This window comes from Somniosus microcephalus, chromosome 22, assembly GCF_052327205.1.
Source record: "Somniosus microcephalus isolate GS21.2 chromosome 22, FLI_Smic_1.0, whole genome shotgun sequence".
Lineage (NCBI taxonomy): Eukaryota > Metazoa > Chordata > Chondrichthyes > Squaliformes > Somniosidae > Somniosus > Somniosus microcephalus.
This window is the reverse complement of record NC_141008.1, coordinates 7029376-7051881: the sequence shown is the minus strand read 5'-3', so window position 1 is coordinate 7051881 and position 22506 is coordinate 7029376. Positions and strand designations below refer to the sequence as shown.

At 49.2% G+C, this 22506-nt stretch overlaps 1 protein-coding gene across 4 annotated transcripts in view; it reads left to right on the top strand.

Moving 5' to 3' along the window:
- Nucleotides 1-22506, top strand: part of sh2b2 (SH2B adaptor protein 2) — a 249364-nt gene that overhangs the window by 147756 nt on the left and 79102 nt on the right. For all 4 annotated transcript variants that reach the window (XR_015073195.1, XM_085964144.1, XM_085964142.1 and 1 more), the window contains 2 exons: nucleotides 15028-15129; nucleotides 20916-21007. Coding sequence is in view for 3 of the 4 variants with exons in the window: in XM_085964144.1 (XP_085820270.1) it covers nucleotides 15028-15129; nucleotides 20916-21007 (194 nt within the window). In the remaining variant the exon portion in view is untranslated. The remainder of the gene's footprint in view (nucleotides 1-15027; nucleotides 15130-20915; nucleotides 21008-22506) is intronic.

Genomic DNA, 22506 nt, shown 5'->3' with positions numbered 1-22506 from the left:
TTCAAAGCATATGTTAATAACAGAATTTTTTTAGAGGTGGATTACGCTGGCATTTATTGCCCACCCCTCGTTTACCGGTGAAGGTGGTGGTGGGTCTTCTCCTTGAACTCCTGCAGTCCTTGTGTTGATGGTGTTCGGTAGAGAATGACAAGATATTGGTCCAGTGATGATGAAGGAACAGACTATAGACCTCACGGCCGCCCCTGATTCCCAGGCCCAAACCCTGCCAGGGGCGGGCCTATACAAGCAGAGTAAATCCTTCGAACCACCAAATTTAGGCATGGGCAGGCACAGCTCACCCGAGAAGCCCTCAGGCTCTCGGTCCACAACCCCCAGGAGAATCAGCCTCTACCTTGGTATTGATATTCTTTCTTTACACTTTATCATTGCCAAGTCAGGATAGTGTGTGACTTGGAGGTGATGATGTTCCCATGACCCTGTTACTCCAGTCCTTCTAGATGGTAGAAGTCGCAGGAATGGGGAGTGTTACGTCCGTGAATAATTGAGACACAGACAGCAGGAGTGAACAAAGTAAGTCTTTACTGGTGGAAGTCAATAGTGAAACTAAAAACACAGAGCTCAATAGCGCCTTTTATACAGGGGTGGTCACTGCCGGTACTGCAGTCTGAGACCAGTTATTCTCTTAAAGGTACATACACAACAATTCCTCCCCTTTTAGATAAACAGTACATAACATTCATTTAACAACTAAATGATAACTAGTTACAATCACAATTACTGTTGCTAGATACATTGGTTAAGTTTAAGCAATTATAAGTTCAGTCTTTGAGGAGGCTTCCTGATTCTGTCTGGATAACGCCTCTTTGGGGTATCAGGTTCTTCTGGCAATGTTGAGTCGGGATCAATGTCGTTGTGTGGTTCATCTGCTTCCAATATTACCGGTTCTGCGGTAGTTGCAATTGGAACGTCGATTTCATTACCAGGTGTATCAGATCGTGGTGTGGAGTTGACGTTTTCCAGTGACTCTAGAATCTGGTCAGCATGGCGTCTTACAATGCTCTCCCCAACGTCCACGGTATACATGAGAGGTCCTTGTCGTGTACAAATCGTTCCTGGCTGCCATTTCTCAGTGCGGTAGTCCCGGGCCAAAACTGGTTGACCTATCTTAAAACTCCTGGTCGGCCTTTCATTCATATTCTGAAACTGCCTGTTCTCCACATCTCTTCGGACGTTTGGCTTGACCAAATCCAAGCGGCATCGTAGTCTTCGATTGAAGAACATCATGGCTGGAGTTTGGTTGGTAACCGCATGTGTCGCATTCCGGTAGGCAAACAAGAAGTTGTCCACCTTGTGTTGTAGGGGTATATCTTCATTACACATTGCCTTGATAGCCTTCTTGAATGTTTGGACAAACCTCTCGGCCAATCCATTAGTGGCTGGATGATATGGGGCAGATGTGTAATGCTTAACACCATTGTTCTTTAAGAACCTCCGGAACTCTTCAGACACAAACTGTGGTCCATTGTCAGAGCAAATCTGTTCAGGCAGCCCATTCCTGGCGAATATGGTTCTTAAAACTGTGATAGTTTTTTCCGTGGTGGTTGAGGACATTTTTATTACCTCTGGCCACTTTGAATGTGCATCCACCGCAATTAAAAACATCGAGTCCATGAAGGGACCAGCAAAATCAATGTGCACCCTTTGCCATGGAGATGAGGGCCACTCCCATGGATGCAGAGGAGCTTGTGGTGGGGCGTTTTGGACCTTCTGGCATCCTGCACAGCTCTTGGTCATCTCTTCGATTTCTCTATCGATTCCCGGCCACCACACAAATGCTCTGCTAAGCTCTTCATTTTTACCCCACCCAGATGACCCTCATGAAGTTCATTGAGCACTCTATCCGTCAACTTAGGTGGAATTACTACTCTGGATCCACACATCAAGGTTCCTCTGCACACTGACAGCTGTTCTCTTCTCGGCGAGAATGCTGGCAGCAGTGGTTCGCCATGTGCTGGCCATCCCTTCACCGTTAAATCATAGACCCGTGATAGTATCGGGTCATTCCGTGTTTCCTTTTCTATGTTTGCATTCGTCACAGGGAGACATTCGACTATGGTCGAGTGGAATAACTCCACTGGATCCACTGCAAAGTCTTCTTCTTCCACCGTCGGCAACGGTAGACGTGACAATCCATCAGCATTTCCATGCTGTTTAGTTCCTTTGTACTCGATGTCATATTGGTGTGCCCCTAGGAAAAGGGACCATCTCTGCAGCCGTTGTGCTGTCATTATCGGTACGGCCTTCTGAGGGTTGAAAATGGAGACAAGAGGTTGATGATCGGTTAGTAGAGTAAATTTTTGACCGTGCAGGTAGTGATTGAACTTCTTCACCCCCCACACTAGGCTGAGGGCCTCTCTGTCAATCTGGGCGTAGTTACGCTCGGCAGAAGTTAACGAGCGTGACGCAAAAGCTATCGGCCTCTCTAAACCATTAAGGAATTTATGTGACAGTACCGCCCCAATGCCGTAGGGAGACGCATCACACGCCAGCCTGATTGACAGTGCTGGGTTGTAGTGAGCCAATACTTCCCTTGAAGTGATTAAGTCCTTACTCTTCTGAAAAGCACGCTTACAATCATCGCTCCATTTCCATGCTACCCCCGTTCGTAGCAGGGCGTTCAGTGGGTGCAGAATTGTCGACAAATTCGGCAAAAACTTATGATAGTAATTCACCAATCCGAGGAATGACCTCAGTTGCGACACATTTTCAGGCGCTGGGGCCTTAACAACCGCTTCAATTTTGTCAGGGGACTTATGTAACCCCTCTTCATCAATCACGTGGCCACAATACGATATCTGTTTCTTTAAAAATTCGCACTTGGGGCGGTTGGCTCGCAGCCCATGTTCCCGTAGTCTAGTGAGCACCTGTTCTAGGTTGTTAAGGTGTTCACTGTCATCTTCACCTGTTACAAGGATGTCGTCCAAGTAACACTGAATCCCCGGAATCCCTTGCAGGACTTGTTCCATCGCTCTTTGCCATATCGCCGGAGCTGATGCTACTCCGAATACCAATCGATGATACTGGTAAAGACCTTTGTGAGTGTTTATCGTGAGATACTTCCGAGAGGACTCTTCAACCTCCATCTGCAAATATGCTTGTGCTAGGTCAATTTTTGTAAAACGCTTCCCTCCAGACAGTGAGACAAATATGTCTTCTATCCTTGGAAGAGGATATTGTACTGTGTGAAGGACTGGGTTCACCGTCACCTTGAAATCCCCACAGATGCGAATCTTCCTTGGCTCCCCGGACTTATTGCTTAATGTTTTCTTCATGACAGGAACGATGGGTGTCGCCCACTCGCTCCAGTCGACCTTAGACAACACGCCCGCCTGCTCCAGATTCTCCAGCTCTGCCTCGACGGCTGGGCGAATTGCATATGGTACCGGTCTTGCTTTGAAAAACTTGGGAACTGCATTCTCTTCTATTTTTATCGAGGCGGTTACGCCTTTAAGCGTGCCCAGTTCTTGTTGAAATACCTCTTTGGCGTTAGCTAAGATTGTTGACAATCGTCCAGGAGTGACGTCTTCATCTTTTTTACCGTCCACCATCATTGCATGAATGGAGTGCCAATCTAAGTTTATCTTCCTGATCCATTCCCGTCCCAATAACGGTGGTCCACCATTTGGCAGTATGTAGAGATACAATTTCCGTATTTTCTTGCCGTTGTATTCGACAGGCACCCTTATTTTTCCTCTGGGGTATACTTTTTGCCCCGTATACGTCGTCAAGACGATGGATGTCTCTCTCAAGGGTATGTGTGAAAATAGCCGCTCGTAGTCTCGTCGATTCATGACGGTTAGCGCTGATCCTGTATCCAATTCCATTTTAACTTGGGACCCTGCTATCGTGAGGGTGACCCAAATGGTTCGGTGATCCTCTTTTGCGATTACATTGTGAAGTTTGAGACAGCTTAGTCTCCTGTTCCCGGATTCACTATCGCTCATCTGGTCTTCGGAACTACTGTCCATCATCTTTTGTACTTTCTTGTACAGTTCCTTAGTAGCCTTTTTGTTGTCGCTGGTCTTCTTCCCAGACCTGCAAACTCGTGCAATGTGTCCCATCTTCCCGCATTGCCTGCATATTTTGTCTTTGGACCAGCAGTCCTTCTGGTCATGGTTAGTTCTGCCGCAGCGATAACATTTTGCAAATCCCCGTGTCATTTCGTGGGTGCCGTATTCCTGTGGTTTTTGTTGAATTTCTGCAGCTCCCCTGGCTGCTGCTTCATACGATACTGCCACGCTGAAAGCCTTATCTAGCGTCAGCTCTTTCTCTGAGAGTAACTTCTTCTGTGTTCCTTCACTCAGGAGTCCACAGACAAATTTGTCCCGTAGGGTATCTGCCAGTCCTGCTCCGAACTGGCAGTGCTTTGATAGCTTGCGTAGTTCCGTAAGATACTCAGCATTGCTATCATCTTTGTGCTGAGTTCTCCTGTGGAATTTAAATCTTTCTGCTATCAACAGCGGTGCAGGGTTTAAGTGTTCCTGTAGGACAGCAACAATTTCGTTAAAACTCTTCGCCTTCGGTTTGGCTGGAGTAATCAGGTCCCGCAATAGGCCGTACGTTCTAGTGCCCATTAAGTTTAGCAATATCGATGCCTTTTTCCCCTCCGCTATTTCGTTTGCCTCGAAATATACCTCGACTCTTTCCACATACGTGGTCCAGTCCTCTATTGTATTATCAAAAGCAGTGATACAGCCAGTCTTCGGCATCTTGCAAATCTAAAATGGCGCCTCCCGCGCTTTGCCTTCTTCCCCGATTTAACAAAATGGCGCCTCCCGCACTTTGCCTTCTTCCCCGCTGTTGTTAGCGCTGCTTTCCACGGTTTCTTGCGCGTTTAATATTTATTTTTTTCTTCTTTTATTATTTTCCCGTCGTGGAGCGGACCCTCTGGGACACTTCCCTCCCTCTTCTTAGGTCCGAACGCTGCCCGGCTCCGAAGCACCGGCCGTGCCCTGTGTGCTCCACCCTCTCTCTCTCTCTTTGCTTCCCGACTCGCTGCCCGGCCCCGTTGAAAAGCCACCTGATCGAGCTTCAGCCCGCCGCAGCCCAGGAAGGATCAGTGCACTACCTGCCACCAGCCCAATTAGCTGGGAAACCACAGACCGAGGAACCAAGCCTGGTTCTGGACAGTCTCTCCTGCAAGTTTCCAATCCGACGATTTGGAGGGCGGTTGCCCACGGTCGACGCCTGTTTCTCGAGTTTCTTCGGATTTTTTTTTTCTTTCTTCTGGCTTCGACCTTCAATAACGCCATCTGAGGTGCTGCCGAGTTGCAGGTAAGTTCGTTTCTTACTCGTCGCCAGTGTTACGTCCGTGAATAATTGAGACACGGAGAGCAGGAGTGAACAAAGTAAGTCTTTACTGGTGGAAGTCAATAGTGAAACTAAAAACACAGAGGCTCAATAGCGCCTTTTATACAGGGGTGGTCACTGCCGGTACTGCAGTCTGAGACCAGTTATTCTCTTAAAGGTACATACACAACAGCCTGGGCAGTTGCTGCAGTGCTTCCTGTAGATAGTACACTCTGCAGCCAGGATGGTGGAGAGGGTGGATATTGAGTCCAGTAGCAGGGGCATCGATCAAGTAAACTGATTCGTCCCAAATGGTGTTGAGCTTCTTCAGTGTTGTTGCAGCTGCTCCCATCCAGGTAAGTGAAGAGTTCCATCACACTGCTGGCTTGTGCCTTGTCGGTGGTAAAGAGCACTTTCAGCAGTCTAGAGGTGAGCTGTCATCACAGAGTATCCTGACACTGCCCTGCTCCTGTTGCTATGGTGTTGCTATGGCTTGTTCTGTTCAGCTTCTGGTCAATAGTGTCCCCCAGTGTGTTGATGATGAGGCCTCGGCGATGATGCTGCCATTAAAAGTCAAAACTGAGCATCAGTGAGCAGGTTATTGGTGAGTAAGTGCTGCTTGATAGCACTGTCGACGACACCTTCCATCACTTTGCTGATGATTGAGATTAGACTGATGGGGCGGTAATTGGCCAGGTTGGATTTGTCCTGCTTTTTGTGGACAGGACATACCTGGGCAGTTTTCCACATTGTCGGATAGATGCCAGTGTTGTAGCTGTACTGGAACAGCTTGGCTAGAGGCACGGCTAGTTCTGGAGCACAAGTCTTCAGCACGATAGCCGGGATGTTGTCGGGGCCCATAGCCTTTGCTGTATCCAGTGCGCTCAGTCGTTTCTTGATATCACGTGGAGTGAATCGAATTGGCTGAAGACTGGCTTCTGTGAGGGTGGGGACCTCGGGAGGAGGCTGATATGGATCATCCACTCAGCACTTCTGGCTGAAGTTGGTTGCAAATGCTTCAGCCTTGTCTTTTGCACTCACATGCTGGGCTCCGCCATCATTGAGGTTGGGGATATTCATGGAGCCTCCTCCTCCCGTTAGTTGTTTAATGGTCCACCACCATTCACGACAGGATGTGGCAGGACTGCAGGGCTTTGATCTGATCCGTTGATTGTGGGATCGCCTAGCCCTGTCTATAGCATGCTGCTTCCACTTTTTGTTTCTGGTGTCATTTTTGACCCTGAAATGAGTTTCCAACCACATATCCGCAGCATAACTAAGACCGCCTGTTCCCCCCTCCATAACATCACCTGTCTCCGCCCTTGCCTCAGCTCATCCACTGCTGAAACCTTCATCCATGCCTTTGTTATCGCTAGACTTGACTATTCCAACACACTCCTGGCTGGCCTCCCACTTGAGGCCATCCAAAACTCGGCTGCCTGTATCCTAACTCGCACCAAGTCCCGTTCACCCATCACCCCTGTGCTCGCTGACCTACATTGGCTCCCGGTTAAGCAATGCCTCGATTTCAAAATTCTCATCCTTGTTTTCAAATCCCTCCATGGCCTCGCCCCTCCCTATCTCTGTAATCTCCTTCAGCCCCACAACCCGAGATATCTGCGCTCCTCTAATTCTGCCCTCTTGAGCATCCCTGATTATAACCGCTCAACCATTGGTGGCTGTGCCTTCTGTTGCCTGGGCCCTAAGCTCTGGAATTCCCTGCCTAAACCTCTCCGCCTCGCTACCTCTTTTTCCTCCTTTAAGATGCTCCTTAAAACCTACTCTTTGACCAAGCTTTTGGTCACCTGCCCTAATTTCTGCTTTTGTGGCTTGGTGTCAAATTTTTTGTCTTTTAATACTCCTGTGAAGCACCTTGGGACGTTTTACTATGTTAAAGGCACTATATAAATACAAGTTGTTGTTGTTGTTTAGCATGCATGTAATCCTGTGTTGCAGCTTCCCCAGGTTGGCACCGCATTTTTAGGTACGCCTGGTGCTGCTCCTGGCATGACCTTCTACACTCCTTATTGAACCAGGGTTAGTTCCCTGGCTTGATGGTAATGGTAGAGTGCGGGATATGCCGGGCCATGAGGTTACAGATTGTGGTGGAATACAATTCTGCTGCTGCTGATGGCCCACAGCGCCTCATGGATGCCCAGTTTTGAGCTGCTAGATCTGTTCTCCATTTATCCCATTTAGCACGGTGGTAGTGTCACACAACACGATGGAGGGTGCCCTCAGTGTGAAGACAAGATTTCGTCTCCACAATGACTGTGTGGTGGTCACTGCTACCAATGCTGTCATGGACAGGTGCATCTGTGACAGGTAGATTGGTGAGGACGAGGTCAAGTAGGTTTTTCCCTCATGTTGGTGTTCTCGTCATTTGCTGCAGTTATTTCCTTCAGGCCTCGGCCAGCTCGGTCAGTAGTGGTGCTACCGAGTCACTCTTGGTGATGGACGTTGAAATCCCCCACCCAGAGTACATTCTGTGCCCTTGCTACCCTCAGTGCTTCTTCCAAGTGGTGTTCAACATTTGTCTGTTCATAAAAGTCTTTTGGATTCCCTTACATGTTACCCGCTGCTCCCTCTTCTCATGCACTCTGTTTGCCCCTCTCATTCCCCTTCTCAGTTCTCCTCTTAACCCACCTTCTTTGCTGTAATGAAAAGAGCCCCAGTCTCTCCTTATAACTAAAGCCTCTCATCCCAGGTATCACCTCAGTGAATCCGTTCTGCACCCCCTCCAGAAGCTTGCCATCCTCCCTGAAGTAAAGTGTTTAAAACTATTTGAACTGCAGTCTAGCCAATGGTTTGTCCAGGTTTAACATAATTCCTGTGTTTAGATTCCACTCTATACCTCTATCTATAAAATTATTGTCACCTATGATTTATTTTACAGTTTTATCAACTTCTCCTCCCATTTTTAAAGATTCGTGTATCTGAATCCCAAGTCTCCCTGCTCCTCGGCTCCTTTTGTTAATGTACATTTCCTGTCCTTATTCTTACTCCCAAAATGTATCACCTCACATTTATCCACATTAAATTTTATCTGCCATTAATCTGCCCGATCTACTAACCTGTCCCTGTCCTCCTTACGGTCCTCTTCATTTAACCATGTCCCTATCTTTATGTAGTTTGCAATTTTAATACACCCAAGTTCAGATCATTTATATTTATATATATTGGCAAGAGCAATGGTCCCAGCCCTGACCCCTGAAGACACAGGCCTAGAAATTCGGTGGGCTGCGCCACCAGTTAGCGCCTAAAGAGGGCACTCAGTGGCTTTAGCACCACTGGCCACGCCTCCCACGATATTTAGCGGGGCACTAATGGCGGCATTAGCCTGTAGCGCTGCGCCGCCATCGATGATGTCATCGGTGTGCACAGCGCCCCGCTACCGCCCCGATCGCGATATTTGGTAGCGCCCACCTCTGTAACGCCGTTCGCAAATCGCGCCCGGTTCACGGGGCCTACCTGTGGCGGTAGTGGCGCAAATTAAGGTGGAGGTGCGGGGCGGCCATTTTTTTTGGTGGCCGCCTGCCAGCACCTCCGTCCCCGGCTCCCTGATCCCCTCCCCCCCCGGGCAGTGCCAGCTGTGTCCCAAGGGCCCAGCACTTCTCCTCGGTGCCGGGCTCTTTTGCTGGCACTCGCGATCGGTCATCGCGCTGGTGCAGGCCCCTCCCCCTTAAGTAGGGGAGGAAGGCCTGCAGTACCGCAGCGCGCACGTTGCGCTGCGATATTCAGTTTCAGCGCCCCAAGAGGGACGCGGGGCACCTTGAGCAGCGCCCCGCGTCCCTCTTGGGGCGCTCAAGCTGAATTTCCGGCGGGCGCAACTGCTCCGTTCGCAGCGGTAATTCCGGCGCCCAGGCGAGCTTGGCGCCCCGTTTGGGCCTCCACCGAATTTCTAGGCCACACTGTTTACATCCCTCCAGTCTGACAATCGTCCATTAACCACGACTCTGTTTACTGTGCTTTAACCAGTTTCCTCTCCACACTGCCACATTCTCTTTAATACTGTGCTGTGGCGGAGCCACTAAGGGACTCCGATCAATTGTATATAATTCCCTTTAATAATATGTTAGCTACAGCCTGAGTCTGTATCTTTGTTTTCACTGTTTACATGTACAGAGCACGATCACTTTAATAGCGTGGGTAAACGTGATGACGTCACGCCGTTCATCACGTGATCCCCCACCGGCGGGAAAAACGTGATGCTGTCATGACGTCAGCCACGGGACCACCCAAGCAGTCCTCGTGGAGTCTCCAAACTGACTAGACCTATATTCGATGTTCTCCTTTAATTATCCGTTAAACTCTGTTAGTTTTCATTAAACCTCATTGATTTGATCGCCTGAGTGGACCTCAGTCTTTTGGATAGGAACTAGACATTCCTACATTGGTGTCCCCGACTTTTGCGAACGGTTTTCGCAGAAGTTACTGAACATGGAATCGAACGCCGTTGCTTTGAAGCTACCACAGTTCTGGGAGCAACAGCCAGCCGCATGGTTCATCCAGGCTGAAGCCCAGTTCGCAATCAGGAACATCGTTGCGGATCAGACCCGTTACTATTACGTGGTCTCCGCCCTCGACAGCGCCACAGCCTCGCGGATCGTCAGCCTGCTTGGTAATCCACCAGAAGATCGCAAGTATGAAACGATAAAGGCACGGTTGTTACAGGTCTTCGGGTTCACAAAGTCAGAGCACGCCCGCCGGCTGCTAACTATGCCCGGCCTCGGGGACTCCAAGCCGTCCGAGCTCATGAGCCAAATGCTCACGCTCCTAGGCTCCGAACCGGAATGCTTCCTCTTCAGGGAGCTATTCTTCAGCCAGCTACCGGAGCAAGTTCAGGCTGCCCTAGCCAGGTCGGAAGTCACAGACTGCACAGAGCTGGCTGCCGAAGCGGACAAGATCTTCGCGGTGACACAGCAGTACTGCGCTGCCACGAGGTGCCCATCCCCCACAGACGCTGCTCCAGCTCCTCAACCTGCGGGGTTGTGCTTCTACCACGCCCGTTTTGGCGCGAAAGCAAGATGCTGCCACCATCCCTGCAGCTTTTCGCTCAAAAAAAAACAGCAGCCACCCTGTCGAAGGAGGACCAGTTATAACGAGCGCCCCGCGGCTGCGATGGCAATCGGTAATTCAGGAAAACTCCTCTTCATCACCGACTCCCTATCTGGTTGACGTTTCCTCTGCGACACCAAGGCGCAGTGTAGCATCCTATGCACGTCAAATCTTGATCTACAAGCCGGGGGGCATGGCCCCTCCCTCGAGGCGGCTAATGGCGGGGCCATTCGGACCTTTGGAAGCCGGCGGGTCCAGGTGTGCTTCGGCGGCCAGCGGTTTTACTGGGATTTCATCACGGCCAAAGTCTCTCAAGCCATCCTCGGGGCAGATTTTTTGTGCGCCAATGGCCTCCTGGTGGATGTACCGCCAGTTGATCAATGCGGCCACTTTTCACTCCATCCCGTGCCACCGCGGTAACGCCGTGTCGCGCACTGTCTCCTGTGCGTTCCCACCTCCGGATGACTTCACTCGCCTCCTCGGAGATTTCCCAGACCTGACCAGACCCACTTTCTCTTCCACGGCCACGAAACATGGTGTCGAACATCACATCACCACTACTGGCTCCCCGGTCTATGCACGGGCCCAGTGCCTCGAACCTGGCAAGCTCGCGGCTGCGAAAGCGGTGTTCGACACGATGGAGCGGCTAGGGATTATTCGCCGGTCAAATAGTCCCTGGTCTTCGCCTCCCCACATTGTTCCGAAACCTGGTGGCGGATGGCGACCCTGCGGCGACTGCCGACGCCTGAACGACGCCACTACTCCTGATCGGTACCCGATCCCTCATATTTAGGATTTCTCTGCCCATTTGGCGGGAAATACCATTTTTTCAAAAGTCGACCTTGTCCGTGGCTTCCACCAGGTCCCCGTGCGCCCACAAGACGTCCTGAAAACTGCAGTCATCACCCCATTCGGCCTGTTTGAATTTCTGCGGATGCCGTTTGGATTGAAGAACGCTGCACAGGCTTTCCAGCGCTTGATGGACTCCGTGCTTCGGGACCTCAAGTTTCTATTCATCTACCTTGACGACATCCTCATCGCCAGCCCTAATAAAGAGGAACACATCTGCCAGTTGCGCACCCTCTTTAGACGCCTCAGTCAACACGGCTTGATCATCAACCCGGCCAAGTGCCAGTTCGGCCTGCAGCAGATTGATTTCTTAGGCCATCGCATCACATCGGACGGCGCAATTCCCCTGCAAACGAAGGTGGAGGCAGTTACTTTGTTCCCGCGCCCGCAGACCGTCAAGGCCCTACAGGAGTTCCTCGGGATGGTAAATTTTTATCACCGGTTCGTCCCTAATGCAGCTCTGCTCATGCAGCCCCTGTACGAGGCCCTCAAGGGCAAGTCCGGCAAGGATCCGATTAGCTGGACGGTCGACATGGACCGGGCGTTCATCGACACAAAAGGCGCCTTAGCCAACACAACCACGCTGGCGCACCCGCTGCCGGGTGTCACCATTGCCCTTACCACCGACACGTCAGACTACGCCATCGGCGCAGTGCAGGAACAGTGGGTGCATGGGACGTGGCAACCGCTGGCGTTTTTCAGCCGTCAACTACGGCGAAACGAACGGAAGTACAGCACGTTCGACCGGGAGTTACTGGCCCTTTTTCTGGCCATCCGCCATTTCCGGTTCTTGCTAGAGGGGCGTCCGTTCACGGCTTTTGTGGACCATAAGCCACTAACGTTCGCTATGGCCAAGACCGCCAAACCGTGGTCAGCTCAGCAACAACGTCAGTTGACGTTTATCTCAGAATTCACCAATGACATTCAGCATGTGTCCGGTAAAGACAACCTGGTGGCGGATTGCCTCTCCCGCGCGACCGTTCACGCAGTCCAGCTCGGCATCGACTATGCCCTCATGGCTGCGGATCAAGCCTCGGATCCGGAAGCCCAATCTTACAGAACCAACCCCTCTAGCCTCCAAGCGGCCGACGTCAAATTCCATGCCGCGGGCACTACGCTGCTCTGCAACATCTCCGTAGGAGATCCTCGCCCTATCGTGCCGGTCGCCTGGCGGCGAAAAGTTTTTGACGCCATACACGGGTTGTCGCACCCTGGCATGAATGCCTCGCAGTGGCTGATGTCGTCCAAACACCTGCGTGGTCTGCCAAAAGGCCAAGGTGCAGCGTCACATCAAGGCTCCATTGGCCACTTTCACTGTTCCGGAACGTAGGTTTGATCATGTGCATGTGGACCTGGTGGGGCCACTTCCGCCTTCGCACGGGTTTACTCATCTTCTTACAATGGTGGACCGCACCACTCGATGGCCAAAGGCGGTTCCTTTGTCATCCACCACTTCCGCAGACGTCGCCAGGGCATTCATCTCCTCTTGGGTCGCCCGTTTCGGGGTACCAGCGGACATCTCGTCTGATCGTGGGCCGCAGTTTTCTTCTGAGCTCTGGAACGCTGTGGCTCAGGGGCTCAGCGTCAAGCTACATCGCACCACTGCCTACCATCCACAGGCGAACGGCCTGTGCGAACGATTCCACAGGTCGCTCAAAGCCGCACTGCGAGCCAGCCTTCAAGGCGCGGGCTGGGTGGACAGGCTTCCATGGGTCCTTTTGGGTCTTCGGACGGCGCCTAAAGAAAATCTTCAATCGTCCTCGGCGGAGCTCGTATATGGCCAGCCGCTACACGTACCAGGGGATTTCCTTCCGACTCCAACAGAGCCATGGTCCGCATCCCAGCAGCTCATCAGCCACCAGGAGGCGGCCAGAAGTTTCGCTCCAGTGCCTACGTCACGTCACGGCTTGCAGAGCTCCCACGTCCCAACGGAGCTGAAGAATGCCGACTATGTGTTTATCCGCCACGACGCTCATCAGGATCCGCTCAAACCCCCTTACACTGGTCCTTTCCGCGTGATAGAGCCGGGAGACAAAACTTTTTCGGTCGATATCAGAGGTAAACCGGACCACATTTCGGTTGACCGGTTGAAGCCGGCTCACTTGGACCTTGACCGCCCAGTCGAGATCGCACAACCGCCGAAACGTGGCCGACCACCCACAGTCGCCGTACCAGATCAAACGCAACCCCCCGCCAGCTCGCCCGCCGTCCATCAGCTTCCACTTCAAGGCTACAGAAGTCTATCTGACAGGCTTGTCAGGCCTCCTCGCCGTTTTACTTTTGCTGTTAAAGACAATTCTGGGGGCGCATGTGGCGGAGCCACTAAGGGACTCCGATCAATTGTATATAATTCCCTTTAATAATATGTTAGCTACAGCCTGAGTCTGTATCTTTGTTTTCACTGTTTACACGTACAGAGCGTGATCACTTTAATAGCGCGGGTAAACGCGATGACGCCGCGCCGTTCATCACGTGATCCCCCACCGGCGGGAAAAACGTCATGACGTCATGACATCAGCCACGGGACCGCCCAAGCAGTCCTCGTGGAGCCTCCGAACTGACTAGACCTATATTCGATGTTCTCCTGTAATTATCTGTTAAACTCTGTTAGTTTTCATTAAACCTTGTTTATTTGATCGCCTGAGTGGACCTCAGTCTTTTGATAGGAACTAGACATTCCTACAGTGCTGTTATTATTATCTGATTGCACAGGAAATCCCAACCCGAAAACCCCTGCAGTAGTCAGCCCAGCACAATGATTCTTGGCATTAGAAAAATCAAACACATGGCCAGGCTACAATCTTTCTTTTTTTGTTCATTCCAAGATTATTATGAATGGGAAGTTTTGTGAGAGGCCAGTACTTGAAGATGTAGAAACAATAGTTGAGGATCCTCTGAGAATAGTGAAGCCCTGTTGGGTGGCACTGCTGTGTACTAGGCATCACACGGTGCCCGCTGTTCTCACACGGTGCGGTATAAATTCCTCATGGGCGGCTGGGCAAAACCGATAGCCAATCACATCCCCGTTTTACACTCCGCCCGATTTGCTTCTCTATTGACTTCAAGTTGCTCTGGACTAGGGCCAACCTGCCTGCCACAGGTATGAGATCAAGGAGACTGCTGTCTGACCGGTGACAGGGTGGCAAGAATCAGTAGACGCTCCTCTCTGACTGGGCACACGGTGACACAGGCGGGAGCTGCGGAGATTTCACGGGTAACCTGCATGGTCCTTTCAGTCGTAATCCTGGCCGGGCAGAAAGGGAAGTGACGAAAGGGAAAAAAATGGGTGAGAAACACATCAGAATGATTTTAAATGAAAAGACTGAGATGTCTAAAATGTTAATGTTGTGATTATCACAGAAATCACAGAAACCCCACAGTGCAGATAGAGGCCATTTCGGCCCATCGAGCCTGCACCGACACATATCCCACCCGATCCCCGTAACCCCTACACCAACACATATCCCACCCGATCCCCATAACCCCTACACCAACACGTATCCCACCCTATCCCCGTAACCCCACGTATTTAATCCCCCTAACACTAAGGGTCAATTTATCATAGCCAATCAACCTAACCCGCACACCTTTGGACTGTGGGAGGAAACCGGAGCACCCGGTTGTAAGAGGCTGTAAGTGGTGCGGCTGTGAGCAGAGAGTAAGAGTGGGATTTACTCTCTGTTAAGGCCATCTGGGTTGAGCTCTACGAGAATACCACAAGGACCACCCAGAGAAGCCATTGTTTGGCCAACGCCTGATCTCTGCCAGATGCTTTGCTGACCCACAATAACCTGTTCCTTTCTTTGACAGTCTACAAAGCCCAGAGTCAGCATCCCGCTCTCTGCGATCGTGGAAGTCAGGACCACAATGCCACTGGAAATGCCGGATAAAGACAACACATTTGTGCTGAAGGTGAGTGTGGCACTTAGGGTAAAGGCTGATGGTGCGACCGACCAGTGGCTTCTGATCCCCTCGCACCAGATCAGCAATCACACCACAGGTAACGAGGCACATCTTTTATTAACGCTCATCGCTTAAGTATTGATCCCCCTTGGCATTGCTCATGAACTTTTTCTTAAATGTGAATTTACAACATTACGTGTTTTGTAGTATATATATTTATGTATTTCCTGCCTGTACGACATTTAGTTCTGTTATAATTTTATAGCTGATCGGCCTAGAAATCCGATCATGGCTGGAATCCCCGTGGGGGGTGGGGGAGGAGGGCGGTGGGGCCAGACGCCACTTAAAGGCAGCCAGCACCTCAAGCTTTTGTGTCCCTATTTCCCATTCTAAAATCTGTGGCTGTAATTACACCCTCCCACCAGTGGTGCTGCTGTAGTGCCTCAGTTCAGCTTCTCACCAAACTGCAGAGAAACTCCCATGCTCCAACCAACTGTACTTCTCTGCTAAAAATGTTGCTATTTAACTATAAATAATAGCATAAAATCAAAGTATTATCTATAAAAACTAAGGACACAATGTATGATTTTAAAATGAGGACTGAATGCCACCTGCTGGTCCAATCGCCCCACTTTAGTTGAAGACTATTCTTGCTCTTGACTCCCCTTTAACACCACAGAAATTGACTCGGAATAAATAAATATTTGATGTCTTGTTGTTGGTTCAGCAGCTTCCTCATGGCCTCCGAGTGCAGGGTGGCTGCCCTCGGCTCACTTTATCTGATTTATAATGGGATCACTTTTCCATGATCTTAAAAGTCTCTTTCAGGAGTTGGGAGTAATATATTAGCGTGGATAGAGAAGTGGTTAACGGACAGAAAACAGGGAGTAGGGTCATTTTCCGGTTGGCAGGCTGTAACTAGTGGGGTGCCGCAGGGATCAGTGTTGGGGCCTCAGCTATTCACAATCTATATCAGTGACCTAGATGAAGGGACCGAGTGTAATTTATCCAAGATTGCTGACGATACAAAGCTAGGTGGGACAGTAAGCTGTGAGGAGGGCGCAAGGAGCCTGCAAAGGGATGTAGACCGGTTAAGTGATTGGGCAAGAAGGTGGCAGATGACGCATAATGTAGGGAAATGTGAGGTTATTCACGTTAGTAGGAAGAATAGAAAAACAGAATATTTTTTAAATGGTGGGAAACTATTAAATGTTGGTGTTCAGAGAGATTTGGGTCTCCTCGTACAGGAAACACAGAGCGTTAGCATGCAGGTACAGCAAGCAAATAGGAAGGCAAATGGCATGTTGGCCTTTATTGCAAGGGGGTTGGAGTATAAGAGTAAGGACGTCTTGCTACAATTGTACAGGGCCTTGGTGAGACCACACCTGGAGTACTGGGCACGTTTTGATCTCATTATCTGAGGGAAGATATACTTGCCTTGGAGGCGGTGCAACGAAGGTTCACTAGATTGATTCCTGGGAATGAGAAGGTAGAATGGGCCGATACTCTCTGGAGTTTAGAAGAATGAGAGGTGATCTCATGGAAACATACAAGATTCTGAGGGGGATTGACAGGGTAGATGCTGAGAGGTTGTTTCCCCTGGCTGGAGAGTCTAGAACTAGGGGGCATAGTCTCAGGATAAGGGGTCGGCCATTTAAGACTGAGATGAGGAGGAATTTCTTCACTCAGAGGGCGGTGAATCTTTGGAATTCTCTACCCCAGAGGGCTGTGGCGGCTCAGTCATTGAGTATATTCAAGGCTGAGATTGATAGATTTTTGGACTCATGGGGAATCAAGGGATACGGGGATCCAGCGGGAAAGTGGAGTTGAGGTCGAAGATCAGCCATGAACCTTATTGAATGGCAGAGCAGGCTCGAAGGGCCCTATGGCCGACTCCTGCTCCTAATTCTTATGTTCAGTGTGTGGAGCGATACCTGACACATGCACCCAATCAGAGAGCTCTCATTGGGTTGCGGTTTTTGAGAATAGTACATCTGGCATCATCCCAATTCCTTTTTCTTTCTCCTTTTATTTGACTCCATTTGGACGGTTTGCACACGGAGACATGGCTCAATGTTGAGAGTGAGTTCTATCAAATTCATCCCATGCAGCACGACGAAGCCACATTCCCAGTTCTGGACCATATCAATACAATGATGGCCAGTTACACTAAATAAACATCCTTGCTCAGCACTGGTGGAGCCAGCGGCGGGGTCATGACCTCCCATAAACATTTTGAGGTCATCCAACACGGCTTTGAGTGACCGTTCCATTTCGCTTCCAGGAACCAGCTGTCTACAGTCTCCAGGCTGGGCCCAGTGTGGTTCCCCACTCAGCCCTCAGACTGGGTAACTTTGGCATTCCCCGGTTCTCAGCTCAGTCGCCTTCCTGCCTGTAGTGTATGTAACCGTTCCACCTTTAAGAGAACTATTTAAGGGTTGCACTACTTTATCTTGGCTGCTGTATACTGTAATACCGGTGGTGACCACATAAGTGCTGTGTAATGATTTATTGGGCAGTTCCGCCCTGACCTTCGACTAGTAAAGACCTGTTAAAGTTTACTCTTGTGGTCTGTGTAGTAATTCTCAATATAACACACAGACTTAACACTGCCAAGTCGGCCTAATCTTGAGTTCATTCTCCCCCATTCGGCCAAACCCAGCTCGGCCACTGCTGCTAAGAGTTAAAGGTCACAAACACATGAAAAGTGCCTGTGAGCTCTGATTTAATTTACAGTGCTGGTTAAGTAGAGTATCCATAGCACACCAAGTCTTGGTTGTGCATACCCTTTGGTGCGAGTCCAATCTGGGCTAATCAGATTGCCTGATCTAGTTTTTAAGCCCCTTTGTTTTGGCTGATGTTTTCTTGCAATGTTCTCAATGCTCTGATTCCAGGGGCACTGGGCTATTCCTAACCCAGGGTACTGAGGCCAATTGTAGAACCCCCTGCCAGAACCCTGACAGAGAACAGCTAACTTCGGAATACCAGGGATTAAACCTGAGAATTTTTTGGACTACATGACTGAGTCACTCACTGTTTGAACCATCGGAGTTATCAGTGGAGCCTTTTATAAAGTGTTTAATAAGAGTTTCTGCTTCTGTGTGTACAGTTAGACACTGTCCCACCAGGAGCATCGCAATTGGCTTCAGGCAAGGATTTGCTGACTTTGGGTGTTTTATAATTAAGAGTCTACTAGGTTTCCTGGAAAGGATCAATTAATGGTGCATTTAGTGGTCCCTGATGTAAAGAATTTTTTTTGAAATCTCGACCTTTTACCCACAATCATTTCAAAGAGACCATTGAAATGATTTTTAAAAGCACAACAGACCTTAAACCAAGTACCTGGGGTGAACACTTTAACAACATACATCCAGCTGTTTTTTTACACTCCAACTTATTTAACTTTGAGGCCATCCACATTCTTTATTTATTTCTTCCCTCTTACTGTCACGGGTTTAACGTATAATGGGAATATTTACTTGAAATGTTCAGTGAAAATGTTGGATGTCTAGAATTGGTAGCATCATCTCAGAGAGCGGGGCACACTGTGATGGTGAGACTTCCATTATCTTTGGGTTTAGCTTTTGGGAATCTGTATCTTTGAGTATCCATGAAGCTGAATGCTGACTTCCAATTTCAAAACTAACTCCAAACATATCTATCCCCACCTTGGGGGTATCTAACATACTCCCTTTACACTTACAGTGATCAGAGGAACATAGGAACAGGATTAGGCCATTCAGCCCCTGGAGCCCGAGGACAAGTAATTCTCTCCCCTGCCTCCTCCACTCTCACCTCCAACAACAAGTGTGAGGAGCTCATGGACTTCTTTGTCACTAAGATTGAGACCATCCATTCAGCTGCCTCTACCACTTCCCTCCCTTCCCCTAGTCCACCGGGCCAAACTTCCCCTAAGGACCCCCTGCCCTAACCCTGAACTTTTCCTTGGCTAGTAGCGGTTCGTGTAGATCGCCACTAAATAAGAGAGTTTGACTTTGACGAACTATAAATAAGTTGTTTATTTACAGGAACAGACTAATTACATCAGGTAAGATGGCAGGTAAGATGGCTGACTGTAGGAGCACCGTGGTGTAGGTCTTGTCCCAGCGGGGACTCCACGAGGACTGAGTTCGCAGTCCTGTGGGGAGCGTGATGACGTCATCGCGTTTGTGTTGTGGCGTCATCACGTTGTTCGCGTTTCCTGTGCTTAGGGCGTCACGTGATGCGCGTTGTTGCATCGCTGGCCGTTGAGGCCGAAGTCGGGAGGCCGGGCTGTGCCGGTGCTTGCCGCAGGAGCGGAAGATCGCGTCGCTCCCGTCGGCTGGCCGTTGAGGCCGAAGACGCTAGGCCGGGCTGTGCCGGCGCACGCACATCACGTTGTACGTGACGTGACGTCAGCACGCTAGGGCGCGTCTTAACGGGGCAATGGCCCCAACAGGTAAGTTAAAAGGGCAACGGCCCCAAAAGGTAAGTTAAACATACAGTAAGGTAAGTTAAAGGGAATTATGTGTCTCAATGTAAGGGACAACCAGTGGTACCGCCACACTACTTTGGTTCCCGATCCAGCAACGCCTCGATTTTAAAATTCTCAGCCTTGTTTTCAAATCCCTCCATGGCCTCGCCCCTCCCTATCTCTGTAATCTCCTCCAGCCTGACAACTCTCTGAGATCTGCGCTCCGCCAATTCTGGCCTCTTGCGCATTCCCAATTTTCTTTGCTACACCATTGGTTGCCGTGCCTTCAGCTGCCTAGGCCCGAAGCTTTGGGGATTCCCTCCATAAACCTCTCCGCCTCGCTACCCCTCTCTCCTTCTTGAAGACGCTCCTTAAAACCGACCTATTTGACCAAGCTTTTGGTCACCTGTCCTAATATCTCCTTACGTGGCTCGGTGTCAAACTCTGTTTGATAATCGCTCCTGTGAAGTGCCTTGGACGTTGCTACAGTAAAGGCGCTATATAAATGAGGTACAGATCAGACATGATTTGAATAGCAGAGCAGGTTCGAGGGGCTGAATGGCCTTCTCCTGTTCCTTTGTTCCTATGAGCCCTGAGAACTGGTTGTCTAGCTATAATTTGATTCTGGAAATGTTTCTCATTGCCACTGTTGCTATTAGATCCAATAATGGATGGGTGAGGTAGGTTTCTCCTATAATAGGCACTCTCCTCTTAAAGGGGGGAGGGAATGGTAATTTCTTACCTCTGGAAGCATAATTTTCATCAACATCTATTGTAATGACATTTGGAAATTATAACCTCAAAGTACATTGCAGCCAGTTGTGCAAGTGCCAAATCTAAACAATAGACTATACCTTAAAATCTCATTGTGAGCTTTGCAATAACGATGGAAGGTACAAGACTGATAAAGGCCATTGTAGTCCACCTGGGTGGTCCCAGTGTCCAAGAAATATCATATCGTCGAGTTACACAATAAAAAAGCAGGTCGCATATTTGCTGTAATTTACTAGGGTTGAACCATTTGGAAAGGATTCCTTTCACCATTACACTAACACTGACAGCTTCCAGCTGCGGCTTTGAATATTGGCTGGTCCCATGGTATAGGTTGCTGATACAAGGTCATGCAGTTGTATTGCCTGACCCTTGACCTGTGCTGGATATGAACCTCCATTAAGCATTCTGCGGGTCTGCTGACTAATTAACACAGAGTAGAAAGAAAGAGTTGCAGAACCACAGAAACATTGTCTAATGTACTGAAAATAATGTAACTGTATGCGTGGGATTATATTTTGGTGTAAAATCCTAGACTCCTGGAAAGACTCTGTGATTTGTTGTATGACAGGTGGAGAATGGTGCGGAGTACATCCTGGAGACGATTGACTCTTTACAGAAACACTCGTGGGTGGCTGACATTCAGGACTGCATGGATCCAGGGTAAGAGGAACTTTACTGCCAGTTACAGGACCAAGGGAATTCTCTGCTTAGATATTTGGACATACAGAAGGGTTCAGTGGAAATATGTTACAGAGAAAGATATACCGCACAAAATGCAAGCTGACGTGAGGTGTAAGGATTGTGGTCGATGGCATTTGTTGTTTATTACAGATGCTACAGATAGTTTTGGGCTGTAGCACAGAATGGGTGATAACGAATCGGCAGCTCGTTTTACACTCCGCCCGCCCAGGCTGCTGATTCACTAGTCTGCCCTCAGTTTTATAGAGCAGGAGTGTGAGTGTTGGAAACAATTCTTAACGTGTGATTAATTACAGGGAGCACAGCCACAGGGTTCTGCAGTTCATGCAGGAAGTACAATATATGTAGCTGGTGTTTGAAGAACTTTACTAGCAAGGAGTTAGATAGCGTGTCCGTGCAGACAGCATGAAAGGATTTTATCGTCTGTGCAGCCAAACTGATGCTGGAGCCCGCAAGCCACTCTCCTGCCACGCAGAGTCATGTGAGGTAACTGAGAAGAGCAGGCTAAGGAAGAGAGCTTTCAATGTAGTACTTGGCTCGTAGAACAATCGAGGGCTCCTGCAAAAATACATAATGCCGCAGAGCGCCGTGAGGCCAGGAAGCTCGTTGGGTCGATAAAGTGGGATCAGTGGGTTATACTCATCTGCAAGGGTGCACAATTACACAAGAGCAAGCCAGTATCCATTTTCCACTAGTTAAAGTCTGCCAGCAGTCATGATCAGAGGAGTTCCCCTGGGTTACTACCAAACACTCCCGGGTCCAATGCTCTCTCACAAACCCATGGAGCTTTCCTTGGGGTGTGAAGAGAATATTATTCTGAGTTGGCATCTAACCAGGCAGGTTGTAACAGTAAGGATCCTGTTATGTTTCTGGGTTTTTCTACCCTTCTTGTCCTAGATACTTCAGCTGCTGTATTTCAGTTTAATCCCATGGATGGGTTTTCAGATTCTCACAGCCCCAGGACTATCTTCAGTGGCCCTGATGTCTAGGTAACTTTTGATTATGTGGCCAAGAATGAAAACCTTTCTGCAATATTTTGTGAGGTTACTGGATCTATCCTGTGCCTCTACCAAGAATGAAAACCTTTCTGCAATATTTTGTGAGGTTACTGGATCTATCCTGTGCCTCTACGGGATCTTTCTCATGCCTCTGATAAGCAGCAGTGCTTCAGAACATCAGAGCTTTAACTATCAAACACATTTATTCATTAATAAATGAACAAGTGCATAAATAACTACACACAGATTTATTATACTATTTCACGAAAAGGAAAATAATGAATATTTCCAATCTCTATGCTATAACTAACCTTTCTATATACAGTTATTCTTACTAACTGCAGGAGTTAAATGGCCCAATCTATGTCTTTGAAAGTTCCAAACCAACTCAATGATTTAAACAGTCTCCACTCTTAAATACTCAGCCACACATTAATGATTTGAATATTGTTAGCTAAATTC